Below are 22,063 nucleotides of genomic sequence, written 5' to 3' on the forward strand. Positions count from 1 at the left end.
GTGAAAAAATTATAAATTATTGTCAATCATAAACAATTGTTTTCGTGTGTCAAGTGCGCAGAATGATTCTCGACGGTGATATTGATGCGAGTTTGATGGATGTCGATCTCGTAGAGCAATACGAAAATTATTTTAACAATTTCCAATTAAAAACATGGAAAATGTTAAGTAAGAAAATAAATTGGGGGATTCAAAAAGAGCGACACGAATTGCTCTGCCGCATTGACCCTTATATCAGGCTTTGGAGGGGTCAACTCCCTGATTTTGGATACATTTTTCAAAAAAAAGAAATGGAGTGTCTTCTCTGCGATTGCATATACCACATGAGCAAAAACCCGCATGATGATCGAGGACAACGATTCATCGAGTTTGTAGCTCGCACCGGCTACAAAGTCTCACCCGTACTCGGTGAATGCTGCGAGCCTCTGCCGCGCCGCACCACGCCAATCCATCATCTGGCTAGATGCTGGTTCTCCAACATGGATAAAGTCGTCAGAGATCTTTTTAAAATTTACAACGGCTTCAGCGTGAACGTCACTGACGAGTTTGGACGCACTCATTTCCACGTGGCGTGCCAGACAGGTTACGACAGAATCGTGAAGGAATACCTTTCACTCGGTTACGATCCGAATCGCTGTGTGCAAGGCAACTCGCCGCTGCACTTAGCTGTGCTCGGGAAGCAGATCGGTGTGGTCGAATTGCTACTGAGAATAGGCGCCGATCCCAATGAGCCCACTAACAAGGTGGGCGTCAACGTACAAGACTACTTGGGTAACACACCGTTGCATCTGGCGTTACATCTCGTGCGTTTGGGTGACAAAAAGGCGGCTGAATTGCTGCTGAGAAACGGCGCCGACTCAAATATATCCAACCAAGAAGGACTGACTCCTCTACATATTATTTGCCAGAGAGAAGACGACGATGATCTAGTTGATACCTTCTTCGACATTAGCAAAGATACAAATCAGACGGTGCAGGTCAACGCGAATGACAAGTCAGGCCGGACATCGTTGCAATTAGCTGTGGCGCATCTTTTGCCTCACGTGGTAGATGTGCTCTTGAATCACGGAGCTGATCTGTCTAGCTTCGTTTTTCCTACCGAAAGCGACTTCGCCGATTGCTATAAATGCTGGCGCGATGAAGATGCTTTTAAATTAAAACTATCCTCTGGTATGTTGGCAATCATCGAACGTTTGGAGAAAAAAGGCTATAAAATAGGCCACAGCGACGCTCTGACGATTATGAAATTGTTCACTGATCACGCGGTGTTCGAGAAATCGACAGATCTTGACGAATATTGGTACGAGGACTTAGAGTTTGCTAGAGCAGCGAAAAAACACATGTTGAACAAGAAATTATCGCTGTATAACTTAATGGAGCTACAACCAGAAGATGCGGAAAATAAACTAGCATACGAGGACTACTTTGAGTTCGCGTGCGCGAATGAATATTGGTTCATCCCTGAAACATACCGTAAGGCTTGCATTGCACATCTGTGCGAAATTCTATCGAAAGACTATTGCCGGCGATGGAAGCTGCAATCTCCACCAGGCGACTGCCGATTCACTGCCGTGAAATAATCATTGAGAAAGATGAAGAAGATAAAGAACGAGCATTTGTAGCGTATTATAAGAAAAGCATAATTGCTGTATTTTTTAATGTCTGATGTCATTATGTGTTGTTCATTTTTCATTCAAATAAACAAATTTAAAAAAAAAAAAATTAATTTTTCGTTAAAATTACATTATAACAAACGGAAAAATTGAAACTTCGTCGCTATTTTTTAGTCTTACAGGTTATAAATTATTATTATTGAGATACTTGTTCAAAAAATATTCGGTGGAAATTTAGTATTGAAATTATAGTACTCGAGTATTTCTTTTTCTCTCTCTCTCTATTACTCATCCTTTGAGAAGATCTGCGCAGGAGAGTTTACGACCCCTCTCCCCACTGTCTCGCATTTGCCCAGGCCCGAGGATCCGTGGGGCAAGAGAAACCTGGGGGGTACGTAGTGCATATGCACTACATCCGACTATTTGAAAACGTTTATTTTGGCCTGGATTCGTTTGAGGTTATGCCGGCAGCTATTATTTTACCGTCCGAGTCCTGGAGATATGCACCCACCGAGCAAGATACTCGAACCTCGAAAATTTGCGATCTATTAGTCGCTTCCTTCACGTTTATAAACAACCGCGCATGACTACAGTTTCACGACGTGCATTGCACACTAAAGGAAGCGACTAATCGATCGCAAATTTCGAGGTCCGTGTACACTAGACCCAATCTAATTATGTCCGCTGGAACTCCGGAATTCCTATACTTATACACGTTCCACTACTCTGTGGACCGGACAGAATTAGATTGGGTCTAGTGTTTATTTTAATAACATAATTTTTTTTTGAAAAATGGGTCTAGAGAAAAAGTTATTTAAATTTTAATTTCCAGTGCTCGATTAAAAGCGAGGCTGCATATCGACTTTATTAGATTTCATAAACTATTTTCGTTGCAGACGAAGAAAATTTATTTACATTACAAAAATTTTTCCTCGACTCAAATTATTTAATTAATAAAGAAATTAGTTAAAAAAAAATTAGTTGAAAAGAAATAAAAAATTATTCAAAAATTTATTGGAAAATCGATCAAATACAGCAAAAAAAATTTTTTTGATACTTTTTATTGGATAAAACACTTTTATTTTTTAGGCTGGGAAAAAGACTCGTGTACTTATGTACATTATTTTTCTTATACTCGATGGCATGCGGGGTGAACGTCCGCGACCGGCATGTAAGCTTTCACTATGTGTGTATAGACTGGCATTTGATCGGAGCATCGAATTTCAATCCGTTCTTCTCGCTCGCGGAAGCCGGAAAATTTTCGGATAATGACACTGGGTTTTCTATGCCGAGCTACGGTGTATTGTTGAAAGATCATGGCTAAGAGTTCACGGCGACTATGAAAAAAAAATGAAAACAAATGCGTTACAATGATACGCGACGAGTATCGTATGTATTTTTTTATACACGGAGAAACGGATAATTGTAAAAGCCATTGCCAGCCAGGCCACGATTGATGAAAACGAGATTTCCGCGAGCAACATGCATTATTACGGGTATGTGTAAGAAAAACAGCTTGACGCGAAATGCACCATTACTCGGAGAGTATAAGGCCAAGTGTAAAGGTAATATTATTGTGCATCGAGTGCAACAAAAACGTTTATACATCTAAGCGCGCTTGAGGGCCTCGCAAAAAATCTCATCAATCGTCGAGGCTATAGCGTGTCGGCAAGGGGTTTTTCTTTCTACATTGTAAACTATAAATATAAGAGAGTCCATTGCGTCTGTACGAGCTCGAAATACCTACATATTCATCGTGGTTGCGGCATATTACGTATTAATATCCATCGAAGATGTCAATAATATTGCGTTATGCCGTTCGGAAGTGTCTCGCGCACATACAGTTGAAGCTACGCGTTGACGGAAGCCAAAAAACGATTTGCTCCGCGGCGATCGACGATTTATACGCGATGAACAACATTACCACCTGAACCTTTCCTTCCTTTTATTTTTCAACGACAAGCCGCGCGTAATGTCAAAACGCGTTTATACGATTTGCAGCACGCGCGCACATGCACGTGGACAACCGGTTTTTTAACAGCGAACCTTGTGATCAGAGGCCGGTATATATACAGGAGGAATCGCGGCAATGCATAAAATAAGCTACTGCACTTATTCGGTGCTCTCGTTTTTTGAAGGCTTACCGTTCATTTTTATGAACATGCCTACCAATCGGCTCGAGAGCAATGCATTTTGTGTGTGTGTTAAGTGCTATATCGCTCATGTAACGTAAAAAGCGAACACACATAACGTGAAATATTTTCATTCCCAGCTCTCTTTTGTTGTTGGTATTTTTTTGCGATTATTTCATATATTGTACGGTACTTTGAGTCATGCTTCAATGCCACGAACTGCGTTACTGCGTATACACGTGCGAGCGAGAGCTCCTGCACTGTGATCAATTTGAGAACGTTGGTGTCGCACGTGAGTGAAAAGTTTAGAAAATACATTTTATTATTTTCAAAATTTAAACTTCTTTTTCATTATGAGTTGTTGAAAATTGATGGTAAATTTCTAATTGTCGCAATTTTCTATGCCTCATACTTTAAAGTAAATGTATTTCTCTAGATTTTATCTGATAATCATTTCAGAGAAAAACTAGAAATTTATTTTATGGTGAAGAGATTTTGCTTTTTGAATCATGTTTTTAAACTTTGAAAAGGTCAACAGTAGTTCCCATAAAAAAATTACATTTCAAAGAACTTTTTTATAATAATTCTTCATTGATGTATCTCTGCTCAAAATAAAAAATGCTAAATATCAAAGATGCTTCAAAAATGAAATATTTATATGATAACTTAACGTTAAACACTGTACTTTATTCTTTAGAAATACAATGGAGATGAAAGTTACTGTTAATAATCTCATTAACGGGTGCGAAAAAGAATAAATAAAGAAAAGAAAATTGGAACAAATGTCTTAGTATCAATAAAAACATTTGAATGCAGCAAAAATTTGCTTGCTCAATTGGATGAAGATGAAAAATTTGTGTAAGTTTATATAGGTAGACTTTTCAAGCTCGCGATCGGCGAACCAGCAGCACTCGCAGCTGGAGCAATGTCTTTTTCGATATATATATAACTCGAGTACAGAGGCGGGAGATTACAGCAACTAGTTAGAATATATAGCTCTCGGGTTGAATTCAATTTTCTCGGGCTAGTCATTTGCTTTGTATAATGGAAGAGTATGTAGATAGCGACTGAGTACAGCCCCTCGCCGTTCGGTCAATTTCAAGATGATCGTCTGTGCGCGCGGGTCTATGAGTCTGCAATCTTATTCTTCACAAACGAGGTAAGAATTTGCTCGGTCTGATATTACTCTTGCTGCATTCGATAGAAAGCGTATGCACGTCAATAATTCGTGCGCAAGCAAATCGATTGTCTGCCGATTCTTCGGGTTTCAAGGTTGTGCGCGGGCTCCGATGTACATTTATTTATTCATTTTTTAACCTCTAACGGATAGATTTTTTAATTTGAATATTTTGACTCGTTTATTGCCGATGGAACATGTGGACTTTCATCAACTTTTTTTGCTATTTCGTTTTATCATTATCCGTGCAGTTTTTTTGAACGACGTAACAGCTATTTTAGCTACTCGAAGCTCCGTTTCAAGGTCACGTTCTTGTAAATCAAAACAAAAAGTTAATCAAACTCTGGCCATACACGAACGTGTTAATTTGATATAAACGTCACTAGATTGAATGAAGCGCGCAATGAACGAGACACGAGCGCATTTTAACCACGCTGCATTTTATTTTAAATCTATATAAACGACCGAGTACAGCTACATGTGTAAGCTCGTTACTGAGCTTTTCAATCGAATGTTAATCACTTAATTTTACGAGTGTAAATTTCCACTATACGTACGAGTATGCAAAAAATTCATTGAAAAACATTTACGAGCCATTATTATTATCGTAGCAATGTAAAACTCACCAGCAATTATGGCGTACTGAGGCTGGAGGAGATCAGCAACGTCTCGGACGGCCAGATCGCCGTTTTCTATCTCACCAGTCATACTCTCGGCATCGTCTGCAAAGTACCAAGAAAAAAAGAACCAAAATTAGATCGAAGTGTAAATGAAGAAAGATACATATAATAGCTGATGTTTATATATAGCGTAGCATTATAGTATATTACATGTACATCTTAGCGTCTCGCTGCCGTATAATCAAATTAATATAGAAATACAGGCCACACACACGTACATACGTGTCTCGTGACATTATCAAGCCCCTAATTCTTCCAACCAAGACGACGGCCTAAATATAAGTCATCTTCGAGCTTAGAATATTATATGCAAGAGAGGCTCCTTACCACCGAGCTTCGTTGGGTCTATATTGTATACATCATAGCATACGTCGGTACATTGCTGTAATGGAATTATCTATATGCATATATCGTATTTCTGTACTCTTTTTCATATGCATGTATGTGGGTGCTCGCGCCTAATGGTCGTTGCCTAGTCATGGCGCAGTTCTGACTTCGGTGTCAACGACACGTTTATGCCTCGCGCACGCACATACGTATGTAATAACGCGCAATGTGATTAGTGACAGCTAACAGCTCCCATTGCCCACGAGCGATCTGCGAGCGAGCAGCGAACTATACTGCCGTCGCTCGCGTGCATATCTTAGATAGCGCATCATTTAAGCATTATGTATTGGTGAAGGATTAACGTTAATTTACGCTTAGTCACTTTATTCAAAGTGTGTAAGCGAGCATCGGTGCAGGTGTCGTGGAGTCTCGTTCAACAATTTGCAGCCAATTCGATGCCGCACGCGAAATAACCGTTGCAACACTGTACGCAGCTACAGCCTAATACATTTATAACGCGTGATAAATGTAGCAAAAAAGCACGTGTGCGACCCGCGACGTTTGAACGCAGGAAGCGAATCTCTGTCGTTAATAACGCACTGGAATATATAGTAGACGCGCGTGAGAGTAAGAGAGAGAAAGAAAGATTGACCCCGAGAGAGCGACGTGGTACGCACACGAGCATATTTTGCCTCCGATCGAGGTCATGATGCGTACTTCATTTCGTTTTTTTTTTACTTCTTCTGCGTTAAATACATGCCGTGTACGTAGTTTATTACAGACTCGTGGTTTGCGCAGAGATTTAACTCGACTTTGACCAAGACGTAGCTGCTTCGGGGATTATAACAGTCAAAACAGTATGTATAATCGTGGCGTGATAATTCATCGCCGATTCACTGCTGCTTTTTCTCCTCTTTTTCTTCTTCTTCTTCTTCTTCTTCGCTTCTTCTTCTTCTTCTACTGATTAAAACGTTACGAGTATTTTTAAAAATAATCGCTGTCGTAATGCGAGAAAAAATATATAAATTTCATCCGTTCTATTGCGAAAAAAATCACAGAAGAAGTAGCATCATTTGTCACGTACTATTTACCATTTATATATTACGTACAGTTGCACTCCAAGAATACCGCATCGACGGCTTTTAACGATCCCATTCAATCGTGCATCTCTTACTCTGTTATTGTTATTTTCGCGCGCGAACAATCGTTTAATTGTTTGCGCAATCGATCGCCACTCGGCACACTGACACATTTTCACTTTTTTTTTTACTATTATTTTTCTATTCTAATGTGAATATTTAATACCATTGCATTACGGTTCATTTCAAATGTATGAAAGAAAAAGAGATTTTCCGTATGAATAATTATCATAATTATCAATTATAATATAATTGTGCGCTGCTTCGCGCGCGCGTGGTATGTAACGGTCGTAAATTATACTTAAAAAAGCAGCGCTTGAAACGTGAAATTGAATTGTATAATGTATACATAAACAGCTCGTCGCCCAGCTGAAATGCACTGACCTCGAGAGGCTCATCTCTTCGTGTTTCGTGCTGAAAAACATAATTCATCGAGGAATGTATAATTGCACAAAAGTTCCTCACTGACGAACCGTGATCGAAGCTTATGGTTCCACTTTTTCACGGTCAGCGCAACACGATGAACAAGTCAAGACAAAAGCACCCAATAAAAGCTGTTGCTGTGTCATGTGCTTTAGCGCGCCAGTACGTGTGTATATCAGATTTGAGATACGTTTAAAATTCACTTCTTTTTAGTTATGTGCACCAACACCATCGACAAAAGCGAAAATAATTATCGCAATGCATGTATAACTTCACTAAAAACACACTCACACACACACACACACATACACACATATGCCCTAACAAGATATCCACGTCTCGAACCACAATTATAATACCATATTCACTGTAACGCTCTGACACGCACGCTGCGCAGAGTTCATCCGAACTTCGCAAACTCGTAAAGTCAACTGTGATCGCGCGCGCGGCGGCTTCCACTACCGCGTGCATTCACGTCGCCATTTATGTGTATAACTATATATATATACATATAGCGACACTCCACATAGTATAGCGAGGCTTACGATGGCGCGGGGGCCGACCTTGCGTCTTTACTTCGTGCTCCACGATACATTTAATATAAATTTAGCTGCTACATTGATGTATAATATACATATTGGCCAGCATGTTAATATAGTTATTTACTCCGTCAATCGTGCCGGCATGGACGACGCTCGTGTCTTTTTCCGCACACTCGTGCCCCAAAACGCATTTTGGGCACTTGTTACATACAAAATTTTATGCAATAGTAAGCGAAAAATACTTTCATTTAAATGAGGCATTTTACCGCACACAAGAGTCCAAAATAAAGCATTTTACACTGAGAAAAAAATTTCATTGAAACAATCACGAAGTGATATAGGTAATCTTACACGAAATTCTAGAAATCTTTAAGTTTTTTAGGATTTTCGTATGCATTAAAGAAAACGGGATTTTGCTAAGGAATGTAAAAATCTATAATACGTGTATGCGTTCTGCGCTACAAGGGTGCTGCCCTCTCTCTTTGTAAATCTCTCTCATTAGTTCTCTCATATACAGTGCACCTACTCAGATCTCGATCGACCGTTGTCGCGAGTGCGTCTTCGCCTGTACACTTATATTAATAAACCTATTTATGTTAATTTATAAGTACAACGTGTCTTTTATTAAATCTCCTACTCAATAATATTCACCAAAACAGGTTATGGGCCCAGCTCAGTTTCAAGTGCAAAGTGAATTTCGACAATATTGAGTAGTGAACATTTTTCAACAAAATGTCGGACGAACCAAAGCAAGATGACTTTAGCAGAGTGAACATTCGAAAACTGAAATCAGAAAATCAGTGGGAAACTTGGAAGTGGCAAATTGAATTGTGTCTACACGAGCAGAGTCTATATACAATCGTGGATGGATCCAGAGAATGCCCAGAGGGTCCAACGACAGACAAGCCAACACCTTCTAAAGAGCACAAACAGTGGCATAGTGATAATGCACGCGCGGCACGCATAATAGGCACAGCACTCGAGGAGGATGCGGCCATGTATGTGCGTAAGAAGAGCAATGCAAAAGATATATGGGACACTTTAAAATCTGTATATGAGCAGTCTTCGCTTCAACGTCTGTACACGCTGTTCGATAGCTTCTACGAAATTTCGAAAGATAACGCAACATCGATTAAAAAGCACGCATCTCGCCTATCGAACGTGTACGAGGATATATGCGAAGAGCTGCAGAAGAAAGACTCCAAAGCCACACTTCCAGTCTCGATATTGCATCATAGGATTTTGAAGACTCTCGGGTCAGAATATCAATTCTACCGGTCTACATGGTATAGAATACCCGAAGCAGAACAAACGACGAACCTTTTGGTAGAAAATTTAGTGTCTATTGAGAGCTCATTGTCGACACAAACTCCAACGGTCAGCGCATTTCATGCGAAAAATTCGAACGCGTTCAACGGAAAAGGGAGCAAGTTCACGGCATCGTCGTCGTTGAATTCCGAGAATCGAGAAAAACGCAAATGCCACTACTGCAAGAAACCTGGCCATCTGATGGCAAATTGCAGAAAGAGACAAGCGGCAGAAGATAAAAAGGAGTCAAAAAGTAGCGACAACAACGACTCAAGTTACAAGAACGGAGCAGCTAAAGCTACGTTTCTCGCTACAGGACTAACAGTGAACTCTGCCTCGGTTTCTGCAGACTCATGGATAGCAGATTCAGGCGCAACAAACCACATGACGGCAAACAAGCAACACTTCTCTACATTCAAACATTTTCCAAGTCCAATCAGTGTCGAAGTAGCCAACGGAGACAAGATGCTTGCTTATGGTTGTGGCAGCGCGGATATAGAAATGCGTGTAAAAGACAAAATAATATCTGCGAAGTTATCTGATTTGTGGTATGTGCCAAACCTCGGACATCAATTATTCTCAGTGCCTCAAGCAACAATGCATGGAAACAAAGTAACTTTTGATGCTGACGGAGTTACAGTAAAATACAACGACAAAGTTGTCGCAACTGGTATTCTTATAGGTTCAACGTACATCATGAATATGAACGTGTGTACCTCAAGAAATTCTGTGCAAGCTAACCTATCTAATACTGAGGATGTACTGCAAGGCTGGCATGAACGTCTCGGGCATCAAGATAAACGTCATGTGCGCGATGTGCTCTCCAAACACGGAGTCGCGATGAAATTCGAAGATACCAGATCATTCTGTGATGGATGTGTGATGGGAAAATCACACAGAAAACCTTTTTCGTCTAGGCAAGAACGTGCAAAGAAAGTTGGAGAACTCATTCACTCCGACGTAAACGGGCCGATGTCAGTGAAGTCTATACACGGATTTAAATATTACGTCGTGTTCAAGGATGACTTCTCGCGCTACACCCGCATATTCTTCATGAAAGAAAAGTCAGAGGTCGCAAATCATCTTAATACATTCTTAAACGAATGTCGCACTGCTGGACATAAAGTGAAAAGATTTCGATCTGACGGTGGCGGTGAGTTCGACTGTGCACGTGTGCGTGAAATTTTAAACAATCAAGGCATCGAAATGAACCTAACCTGCCCGTACACACCTGAGCAAAACGGTGTTGCTGAGCAGTCGAATAGACATGTCGTCGAGCTTGCTCGCTCAATGTTGTCAGTCAGCGATATGTCTACATCTTTCTGGGCTCATGCATGTGATACAGCGACATATGTAATAAATCGCACAGGTAAATCAAGCGTACCTGGCAAGACACCAATTGAGCTGTGGTCAGGAAAAATATTTGACAGCTTTGACTTTCTTCGTATTTTTGGATCAGAATGTTATGTAAACGTACCTAAACAATTTCGCTCAAAATTCGACAGTAAAGCTGTGTTTGGAAAATTTATTGGCTACGTCAATGAAAAGGATGGATACAAGGTATGGATACCATCGAAAAATCGAGTTATGAATTCGCGCAATGTGGACTTTCGTCCAGAGAAATTGTGTACGAATTTCAATGAGATCGAGCTTGAAATACAACAACAAAAAGAAGAGGAAAATACTACAAAACATGAAGAAAGTTTATGTGAGGAATTCCACGATGCCGAATCAGGCGATCAACTCTCCAATTCAGATGACTCCGACATGAATGAAGAAGAAGATCAACAAAATAAAAATGACAAACTCAACGTTAACTCTCGCCCAAAACGCACTATCCAAGTTCCAGCTAAATTCAAAGACTATGAAGTCGGTTTCAAAAATAAAACTAATCTGGCATGTGCATTTTTGACAAGAGCAGAAGAAATTAACCAAGATGCAGAGCCAACCAGTATCAGCGAAGCCTTACAAGGCCCTCACTCTGATAAATGGATGGAAGCTATGAATGAGGAAATTCTAGCATTTCAGGAAAACAAAACTTGGGAACTGGTGCAATTACCACCTGGTAAGCACGTTATAGATAACCGTTGGGTGTTGAGAGTTAAATACAAATCTGATGGCACCGTGGACAGATTCAGAGCCCGTCTAGTCGCCAGAGGAAATTTTCAAAGGGCTGAGCTAGATTATAATGAGACTTTTAGTCCAGTGGCCCGCTACGACTCAATTCGAACGTTGATTGCAACTGCTGCTGAAGAAGATCTTACACTTGGACAGTTCGACGTAAGGTCTGCCTTCCTTTATGGTAAAATAGACACTGAAATTTATATGACCCAACCTGAAGGATTCAATGACAACTCAGGTCGTGTATGTCGCTTGAAGAAATCCTTGTATGGGCTCAAACAATCTCCACGCTGTTGGAATGACAGGTTTAACAAGTTCATGGAGAACAACAATTTTAAAAGATCAACAGCAGACCAGTGTATATATATTCGTCAAAGTGAGTCAGAAAAATTAATAGTTGCAATCTACGTAGATGATGGCCTAATAGCTGGATCTGATCAAGCTGTCGTTGACACATTCTTAAAGCTATTATCATCAGAATTCAAAATTACAATGGGCTCACTTGATTCATTTTTAGGCATACAAATTCAAAAGCGAGCATCAGGATATTTTATTAATCAAAAGACATATACAAAGAAAATCTTGAAGCAATTTGGAATGCATAACTGCAACCCTACGAAGACACCCATTGAAAGCGTCCAAGATAATGCAACAAAAGATAAAGGTGTTTTAGATAAAAGCTTTCCTTTCAGATCAGCTATTGGATCATTAATGTACTTGTCATGCGCCACACGACCAGACATAGCCTTCGCTGTATCTAAAGCAGCTCGATCAATGTCTAAACCTACTATGTCTGATTGGATAGCTGTCAAACGAATATTTCGTTATCTCAAAGGAACAACTGATATTGGCTTAAATTATACTTCAACCAAGAAGGAGCTCTGTGCCTTCTCCGATGCCGATTTTGCTGGAGACTCTACAACTAGACGATCAACAAATGGTTTTGTCACGCTCATCGGAAACGCAGCAGTCTCGTGGTCATCTCAACTCCAACGATCGGTTGCACTCTCCACCATGGAAGCAGAATTTGTGTCTGCTAGTGAAGGTGCAAAAGAGCTTGTATGGCTAAATAGACTGTTAAATCAAATTAAAACGAAAACATGTACTCCAACGCTTTATGTCGATAATGCCAGTGCCATTAAACTTACAAAGAATCCCGAATTTCATAAACGCTCTAAACATATAGAAGTTAGATATTTTTATATTCGCGAGTTGTATCAAAACAATATAATTAAAGTGGAGCATATTCGATCTGAAGACCAGCTTGGTGACATGTTTACAAAACCCCTTGCGTTTGTTAGACTTAATACTTTATGTTCAAAAATAGGTCTAAGCATTTAAAATTCATTTTTTTTTATTTTTTACGAATGTATAGATTTAGGGGTAGTGCTAAGGAATGTAAAAATCTATAATACGTGTATGCGTTCTGCGCTACAAGGGTGCTGCCCTCTCTCTTTGTAAATCTCTCTCATTAGTTCTCTCATATACAGTGCACCTACTCAGATCTCGATCGACCGTTGTCGCGAGTGCGTCTTCGCCTGTACACTTATATTAATAAACCTATTTATGTTAATTTATAAGTACAACGTGTCTTTTATTAAATCTCCTACTCAATAATATTCACCAAAACAGATTTGAAATTCAAAAATGAAATACGAATTTTCCCTTCAATAACTAAACCCTTTCATTAATTTAATTTTTTATGAGGAAGCACTTTGCCAATGAATTGGCAGCGGTTTTTTTTTGTAAATTAAAAAAAAATTTTTTTTTTCATTTTTTCACTTATAATTGTTGTGGAATTATCACAATTCTTTTGTTGTCATCATGAGAGAAGAGCAGTCAAGCTTTAATTTAAGACAAAATAGATAAAGCTTCACCGAATATCATGAAAACCGCTGCTAAATCATTGGCATAGTGCTTCCTCATTCTTTTGCTTCCTCATAGAAAAAGTTCTGTGATAGGCTTGAAATCGAGATTTAGAACCAGACGTCGTAGGACAATTTGGTTTATATATTTGGAAACTACATTGAATTACCAACAAATGTCTGTATGAGTTTTTGTTTTCTCGGCCATTTGGCTAACAATATATTATCATCTGTAAATCATAAGACAATTTTTCAATATTTTCATTGCAGTAAAAACGCAAAATTAAGAGTGAATGTCATTACATGGCGCATGAAATTTCGAACGCGCTTTAGTAACTGTGGTAGAGGTGGATCGGCGCGCCACAGAGATTGTTGGAGTGGGAGTAAAAAGTCGTCGTGCAAGAAATTTTTAATTGATTTTACAAAAATATCATTGCTAGAATAAAATAGAATAAAATAGGAAATCTTTTAACGTGTTAGTTTTCGTCGCGAAATCTTCAAACGTGCTAGTCTGTACCATAAATTTTGAGGCAGTGCTATTCTTCGTCCGGGAATTTAAACGTGCTACTGTTCGTGCGGACCATCAAAATGTAGACTGGCGTTACCGACTGAGCGTGTATGGTTAAATCTCTTGTAACTTTTGATGTAAGTGATAATTTGAATTACAAATATCATTTTTACTTTTCTTGGTACACTATTTAATAAATATATAAATTTAAATTCAATTAATTATAGTTTTTTACAATAAGTTTGGAGAATAATAATTTTTATATTATCAACTGTCGGTCAAAAATACCAGCGTCGGCCACTCGAACTAAATTTTTTCATACGAGAAAGAACATGAAAAGACGTGGTAACCATTTGAAGCCAGTGCCGAGGAAGAGACTCCATTAAAGTGGGGGTACTTTTTAAATTAAGGCCCAAGCATATGCATTAGTCGGGTCAGTTGATGAAGCGAAGTCGGTTAGCAAACATCTTTTATTCTAATTCTAGTCTAAGTGTGAGCAGTGATAGTAATTAAAATCTTCCAAAATGGCATCATTGGGAAACGGCAATAGAAAGTATCTCCTAGAGAAAGTATCTTGTAAAAAAGTAGAATTCTTCTCTTTTTTAACAGTTTTTACTTTTAGAAACCACACTAACATGGCCAAAATTGATCACAATCTACCTAGCATGATTTTCTAGGCAAGTCAAAATTCCAAAATTAATTCATATCTGTTTACGGTATAGAATTCCAATCCAATAAAACACTTATTGAAACTTGGTGTCATATCATTTTGTTTCTTTTAGTCTTGGTTACAGCTGCAACCTTAGACGACACTTGACTATGTATGTTCTTCATTCACTAAACTGACTTTATTTTTTTCGTCAGCACAATTTTATTCTAATTTTGGATATTTTGATTTAAAGAAGATCATATAGAGATCCCATCCTCTTTCCAGAGATTGACGCTATACTCAAATGCTGTTGAACAATCTTTTCTCTCATAATATTAGAATTTAAAGAAAATCTTTGAATTGCGTACATTATTTCACTTTAATTTCACTTTATTACTTTTAATAAATATATTTTGGGCTAAGAAAATACTTGAAATTGATTTTGTTTCACATTATTATGTCACATAAATTTGATTAAAAACTAAGAACATTAGAAAAAGAAGTTTCACTTCTACACTCTGAATATATCTTTTAATGTTATACATCTCTAAATACTGAAACTTGACTGTACTTAATTACTTTTTAAGTACTGTACTGTACTGCACTCTCATTAAATGATAAATATTTCACTGTGCAATTACTTTTCGACAAACTTTACACTTGAAACTTTAACCTTTTACAACTTTTAACATCAAACTTAACAAAACAATAAACAATATACTGATTTTACCTTGATTAGTTATTGCATTTGGTTAGGTATTGAACACTTTTACCTCAACTACACCAAACTACGAACAGTACTCTGATTTCAGCTTGGTTAAGTACTACACTTGTGATGTGATAATCTTTTGCCCAAAAAAATAGAGTGTACTGTGTAATTAAAATTCAATGTTGACAATTGTGTATTCTGTGGTAGTCACAAGATGTCATTGTAATCAGCGCCGGCCAGCGGGCCAGCGGCCGGGATGACGATTGATGAGTGATACTGATGAGTGACACGGGGCGCCACGTTACGCACCATCATAACTTAGTGAGGTAAGATTGTAAAGACCAAAAAAAGGCAATAAGAACTGTCAGAAACATCACATGATCGATTTGCAGAGAAACGACGGTATTCATCTGCATGAACAAACGGACGCAACGCGCATCGACCCTATATCTCAGATTTACGCCCTATGTTGTTCTTTCCAAATAATATTGTTTCATTAATTCTGTATTTATTTATTCATGCTCTGGATCCATGAAAACTTGATCATCTTCAAAACCGTTGTGATCCTGTAAGCTGTTATGTAGGCTGTATACGTTTACGCGGCATGTCCCGTAAAAATTTATACAATATATGAACATCGCGAAAGTCGTTGGGTCGAGATCGGCTGAAATTAAAATACGCCATGGGTCAAATCCTCTCTTTCTCTCTCAAACCAAGATTTTATCATCTGTTTATAATGCATCGTATACATGCGTAAGTGTGTTGATGTACATCATCTCCGGCCCTCTCATATCTCTTTCTGCAAATGCGTCCGGTGCATTTATGTACACTATAAAATATGTATTGTAAGAAACAAACGGTGGCTCCGCGCGAATTGCTTAAAATTGATAATGCTTCTCACTTTCTATATATATGTTCATAAGTATGCATATCGGTGTAGTAACTTCAACTACAGCGAGATCCTCGGGAACAGCACAACTGAGATTTGATTGTAACGATTTTTATCCTATAGACTACTTTCATGTTTGCGACTTTCAATTTCTCTCTCTCTCTTTCTGATGCTGCTGTTGTGTGTCGAATCTAGTCGAGTGCGCACAGTACGGAACGAACGCAGTGATTCCCTTTTTTGTTTGTTTGTTCATTCGTTTCGTATTAACCCTCTCTGCGATATTTGCATATTTCCAACAATTGACTTTCGACGTTGTTTTATGTATCTCGCGCGCAACTATTGTTGTTTTTTTTCGGGCAATCGTGCACGCGTTCGAGAATCTAATTACAGCTACGATCAACTGGAGAACCAAAATACGCAACACGACGTTTTGTAAATTTTTTAGACTTCCGCGGCATCGTTGGTTAATGAAGCTGCATGAATCGCTACAATAAAATACGATGTATCAAGGATGGCCACATATTGTTCATTTTATGATCACGATTGTGTATACGGCGTCTCTCCACGAGCATCTTGTATGTATATTATACGCGACGAAAATTCATCGCTATAACACGATGAATAATAGGCTCGAACGAGCGCCAAAGACATTTTTTTCGAGATTTTAAAGCAGAGCTAAAAGCTTGTGCCAAGTCAGGAGCGTCGACTCCTCTCCGTCGTCGTACTTCGTCTCGCGTGCACCCTCGCGTTCCTGGAGTAGTAACGCAGTCATCTACCAAACGCTAAATTATAGTACGCGTAACACGCGGAGCTGCGTCGGGACGCGGCGTATAAGAAAAGCACGATCCAGCCAAGAAAAAAAGCACGAGTAAGCATAGGACGCCGTGATCCTTGTCGAGGAGCAACGTGGTTTCCAATGTACGCAACGGAATCAAGAGCGGCGTTTTCCGATATTATAGAGTACACGGCCAAGAAAAAAGGTATATAAGAGTGCGGAGCACAGAAGAATGAAAAACAGCTGTGAAAAATGTATTACTTTTCGATAATCTAATTTTCGCAGATGAAAAGCTCCCCGCGCACGAACGAGATTTAGTTTCCCGGAAGCCAATCTCACCTCGACGCGTGAATACAGGATACGGGCACGAAGTGAAATTAATCGATCAAAATGAGGGGATACAGAAGTTTCGGGTATACGAGATGAGGAAGCACGGTATAGCTCGAGTTGTTCTACTAGGCCATCGTGAATCCCCGTCCAGCACGACCTCGTCCGGCATAGTTAGCAATATTATACACTCACATAAATAAATATGTAAAAACTCAAACTTGTTATTCTCTTACAACAATAATAATAATTATAATAAAATACGTCGAGTCGTCTTTTTGTATACGAATATTATACGCAGCACCGGAAACCATATCGAAAGAAGATAAAGTCGCGAGGCAAAAAACACTGCAAACATACACACACACATGTATACGTCACGCGGCGCAAAAAGATTGTCACGATCTGGTCGAATCCAACATTTGTCGTCACTCTCACATTGCAGTAGGTACATGCAGTAGAAATACGTTTTTTAAACGTCGACTTGAATCGATATAATAATCATCCACACGAGCATCGGCGGCCGTTTAATCAGGTATAATGCTCGTTGCTCGTATGTACCGTTTCTACTCCTCCGCGTCTCTAGCATGTTTATAGAGTGCATAAAACGCATTTCCACGCGAGCCGATCGCTGCTATAATATAATATATACACTCAGTTACGCATCGTCTTCATGTGCATGTTTGCGCGTGTGTGTTTATATCTGCGTCAGCTTAATGCTGCGTGCGATGCATTAAACATACGCGAAGGTCCGGCGCCGATACTCATCCTTCCTTTTTTTGCTTCCCATATATCTATATCTGTATACGATACGGAACGATAAAAATCGTAATCCTCGCGCGACACGCTTCATTGAAAGACAATCGCGTTTGAGCTGTGCGCGCCTGCGAGGAATCAACCAGTACGTACGATGCTCGCCTGACACGCGATCGATTGTAATTTTAGTCAGGTGCGATTGATATTATTTCCTACTCGACAGTACGACATTCGATGCGTTGAATAAAAAAACATAAACATTAGTTTAACGGTTGAACGAAGAAGCTACGAGTATAGACAAGCTAGTAAGAATTGAACGAGCCTTTGTTTAGAAAGTCAAAGTTCTATTTTTTTCTGACGGCAAGATCTTAGCGCGTTCTTTAATAGCACGTATATCCCTTTATCGGAACAACGCAAAGTTTGTTAATAAAATTTAATATTGAGGAAGCGATATGTAAGCTCCGTATACAGCGAGATAAGACATTTCGATGATAAGAGATTAATTTTCAATTTCGAAATCCATTAGACTTTTTACTTCATCGCGAGGCTTGTTTGCGAATGAGCTTCTTTTGTCTGATATGTTCACTGATGTGTGTGTGAGCGAATAACGAGTGTAAAACGGCTAGTCTAAAACTTGACAACAATCGATCTGGACCTATTTTTGTTTATTTTTAGATGTCTAGTAGTAGTTGGTTCGTATTCGAGTGGAGCAGCAGTTGTATATTGATGCAAGCTCGAAACTCGCTCGATTCACTGGGAATGCTTACACGAATTTTTTTTTTACTTTTTTTTTTCTCGTCGACTCAAGGTCATCTCGACGAAATCTCTCTCGCGGCTCGATGATTTACGAACTCTCGGGGGCTTTATTATTATGCAGAAAGTTTTTTTAAACGAACGCGTATGTTTTGTAATAGCTCCGCCAGATTAGATGAATTATTGTCGCACGTGGGTGTGTATAATGCGATTGTCGCGAAAGAGAATTGCACATGTACAAAGTACAAATGCGCGTTGCTGAAACATGCACTCGTCGAGCTGAACCATAACAAAGGACTGACTATATAGAACGATCCAAGTTTTTCACGAAAATAGAGCGTCAATGGACAATGGAGCTTTTCATTCGTTTCTTTGTTTTTCCATCCACGTCCATCGGGTCGTCGTTATAAAGCTCGAGTTGGATATAATCATCGCAATATATGTTACATGCACAAACGCATCGATATTTTATCGCGTGTTGTAAAAGTATACGTGTACAAGTACCTGGACAGCTGGTGGAGCAATGATGATGGCAGGGACAATTGCAGCAGCCACCGCCGCCGCTACGACCGGACGACTTTCTCCGAGCCACTACCGGAGCATCGGAGATCATATCAACGAGCCTGAAAAGCTCGTCGCAGCACTATTATCGTGCTCGTGCTTCGGCGCGCCTGGGGCAGCAGCAGTTCGTATATATAATGCAGCGGAGCCAGTGCAGCAGTCGCGCACATGTGCACCAGCAGCAGCAGCAGACACGAGACAACGCACACTCACACACTTGTGCATACGCGACAAAGGTGCATAATAATAATGAGAGATAGTGTGTAAGAACTTTTGAGGCGAAAAGGCGCGTGTTTACACGAGCGAGTTAGGCTACCAGTAACTCGGTGAAAACTCCACTATAATTGTTAGACGACACTCTTATATTATACATACAGACGACGAGGATGGACGAGGAGCAGCAGTATACCTACACACTGCACACGTACGGGCGTTACTGGCGAGCTCATTATTTTGCACGATTCGCTTGCAGGCGTGCGCCGCAGAGCTTGGCTCTCTCTCTCTCTCTCTCGCGCAAATGTGTGTATTTTTTTTTCGCGTACATTTACACGCGCGCACAAACACATGCACGGAGAACAACACTCGCTGCTTTATAATCAGCAGTGTGTCACAGCACACTGTGCACAGGTTGATTTTGGATCGTCGTCGTGTAGGTGTATTATAAAATGCGTCACGTGGTTCCTCGTCGAGCGCGAGACTGCTCACACATACACACACGGAACAACACGGAGTCGATGAGTTATGCTCTTTATTGCGGCATACAATAGCTCAGCGAGTTGCACTCGACGATGACGACGCGCAGCTCTTACATGCGAGAACGACAGGAGCATGCACGGAATTGCATAGATATAGAATTTTGATATACGCCTATGTAATGGAACGTGCTTGAGCTCGTTGCTGATACTCTAACTTTCCGTGTTTCGGTAGCTCGCCTACGTCGCGTTTACGCGCCTACAATGTGTATATAAAGTACTATGTATATCTATACACGCGCTCATGCTAAAAAGAGAGAGAGAGAACACATTTTTTATACATCTATTCGCGCTCGTGCTAATACACTGACGTATCGCACGGTCTCTCTCTCTCTCTCTCTTTCTCTGACGCGCTTCCAGCAAGCGCAGATCGATAAAATTCAGCGCCGTCGCCACCAACGCTACTACTACCCGTCGTACTATCCGTCGACGCTGAACTGCTGCTGCCGCCGACGGGCAGCAGCACTGCAATCGTCATCCGCACAGGCTTTGAATGCGAATAAAAGCTCGGCATCGCAGAGCTCCCACTTGCTAAAGCTGCACGACGCATATACGTATGTATAGTCGACTTGTTTCGCGCGCGCAAGCTCGATGTACACACAATTCTGCTCTGCAGCGACAATTTGCATTGGAATTTTGTCAATTTTTAAATGTTTCTATCACCGTCAATTTCGATCGTATCGAGATGATTTTTTTTACTTTTCTTGAAAATTTTCTGTACATAAAGGGTTTACGAAAACTTTTGTTTTTTTAATTGTATTTCAGAAAGAAAAAATTCAATAACTTGGAAATTCATAATGAAATGAATGAATGCAATATGGTGTCATGAAATGGCCATATAAATCAAAACAGTTGAAATTATTATTTCTTTTAATTGTAAACTATGTTTATATGGGATAAGTTCTATATGAGTCAAGAAACATGGTTTTTCTCTAATTTTCCTTGATTTTTTATTAAAATCTAGCTGAATAATAAAGTCTGTTTGTCTGCCGATAACAAAAATTTGTCAGAAATTGTATTTTGATGTATTGATGAACATATTACAACATTGTTCATATCGCTGGATACGAACATGTTTATATTTGCACAGTTATATGATTAATGCAGGAAAATATCATTTTTATGGGGATTCCACTTGTTAATATGATTTTTGAGTACAAAATTGAATTCTACATCAAATTTTTCATTAAAACCCATGATTCAACAATTTTTTCATATTAACCCTAGAAAATCAGAATTGTAAGCAGAATATGAGCAGAAAATAGTATATTTTGTAACAAGTGCGCGAAGCAGTTGACTCACCCAGGAGTCTTTGCACCCTCGCTACGCTTGGGTGAAAACAACTCCTGGATGAGTCAACTTCTTCGCGAACTAGTTGCAAACGATATTTTTTAACTCTGCTTGCGAGGAACTAGGGTTTTCTGACGCTTTAAGATTAGAAAACCCGTGTATCGAGCACGCAATGTTAAAAAGAAAATTCAACTTTAAGACCCTGAAAATCCAATTATATTATTTTTATCATAATACTAAATATTGTGATTGGATTGACTGGCCACGGCATTTCATGGTGAGTTTTAATTGAATTTGAACTTTGGAATCTCAAAATCTTCAATAAGTATACTGATCACCCTTAGCACAGCTACCCGGAAAAAATTGACGAAAAAACTTTCAAGTCAATTTTCTTGGGTAAAGTGGAAAATTTCGGGAAATCTGAGCTTATCATCGGAAAGCTGAGGCAATTTTCCATCAAAATGTGGTGTTACTTTTATCTTCTAGGTGCATTTAGGTAATTTTACAGCGTGTTATAAATTTAGCAATTCGACTATATAATGCCGCGCCATGCGGGACTCGGAGAGTTAACGTGAAATGTTGTTTATAAACACTTGTTTATCAACTTTTAAATAGGATTTAAATTGCTAAATTCATATTTAAGTATGTACTTTCAATTAAAAATTATAAACGTACAAAATTCATTGAGCAAAATTTATTATTTTCCACATTGATCGTATTTCCCATGTTATTTGGTCAAATTTTCCCTAATACGCTGGTACAGAATT

At 39.3% G+C, this 22,063-nt stretch overlaps 1 protein-coding gene across 7 annotated transcripts in view; it reads right to left on the reverse strand.

Moving 5' to 3' along the window:
* Nucleotides 1–22,063, reverse strand: part of LOC106654461 (guanine nucleotide exchange factor DBS-like) — a 47,419-nt gene that overhangs the window by 13,621 nt on the left and 11,735 nt on the right. For 4 of the 7 annotated variants that reach the window (XR_001339429.2, XR_001339428.2, XM_014374364.2 and 1 more), the window contains exon 2: nt 5,549–5,644. Coding sequence is in view for 5 of the 7 variants with exons in the window: in XM_014374366.2 (XP_014229852.1) it covers nt 5,549–5,644 (96 nt within the window). In the remaining 2 variants the exon portion in view is untranslated. Of the gene's footprint in view, nt 1–5,548; nt 5,645–7,452; nt 7,627–15,214; nt 15,302–19,197; nt 20,285–22,063 lie in introns of those variants that run through there. The other 3 variants (XM_014374363.2, XM_023463628.1, XM_023463627.1) reach the window with 3 other exon arrangements.

This window comes from Trichogramma pretiosum, unplaced genomic scaffold (genome assembly GCF_000599845.2).
Source record: "Trichogramma pretiosum strain Unisexual culture from Peru unplaced genomic scaffold, Tpre_2.0 scaffold47, whole genome shotgun sequence".
Classification (NCBI taxonomy): domain Eukaryota; kingdom Metazoa; phylum Arthropoda; class Insecta; order Hymenoptera; family Trichogrammatidae; genus Trichogramma; species Trichogramma pretiosum.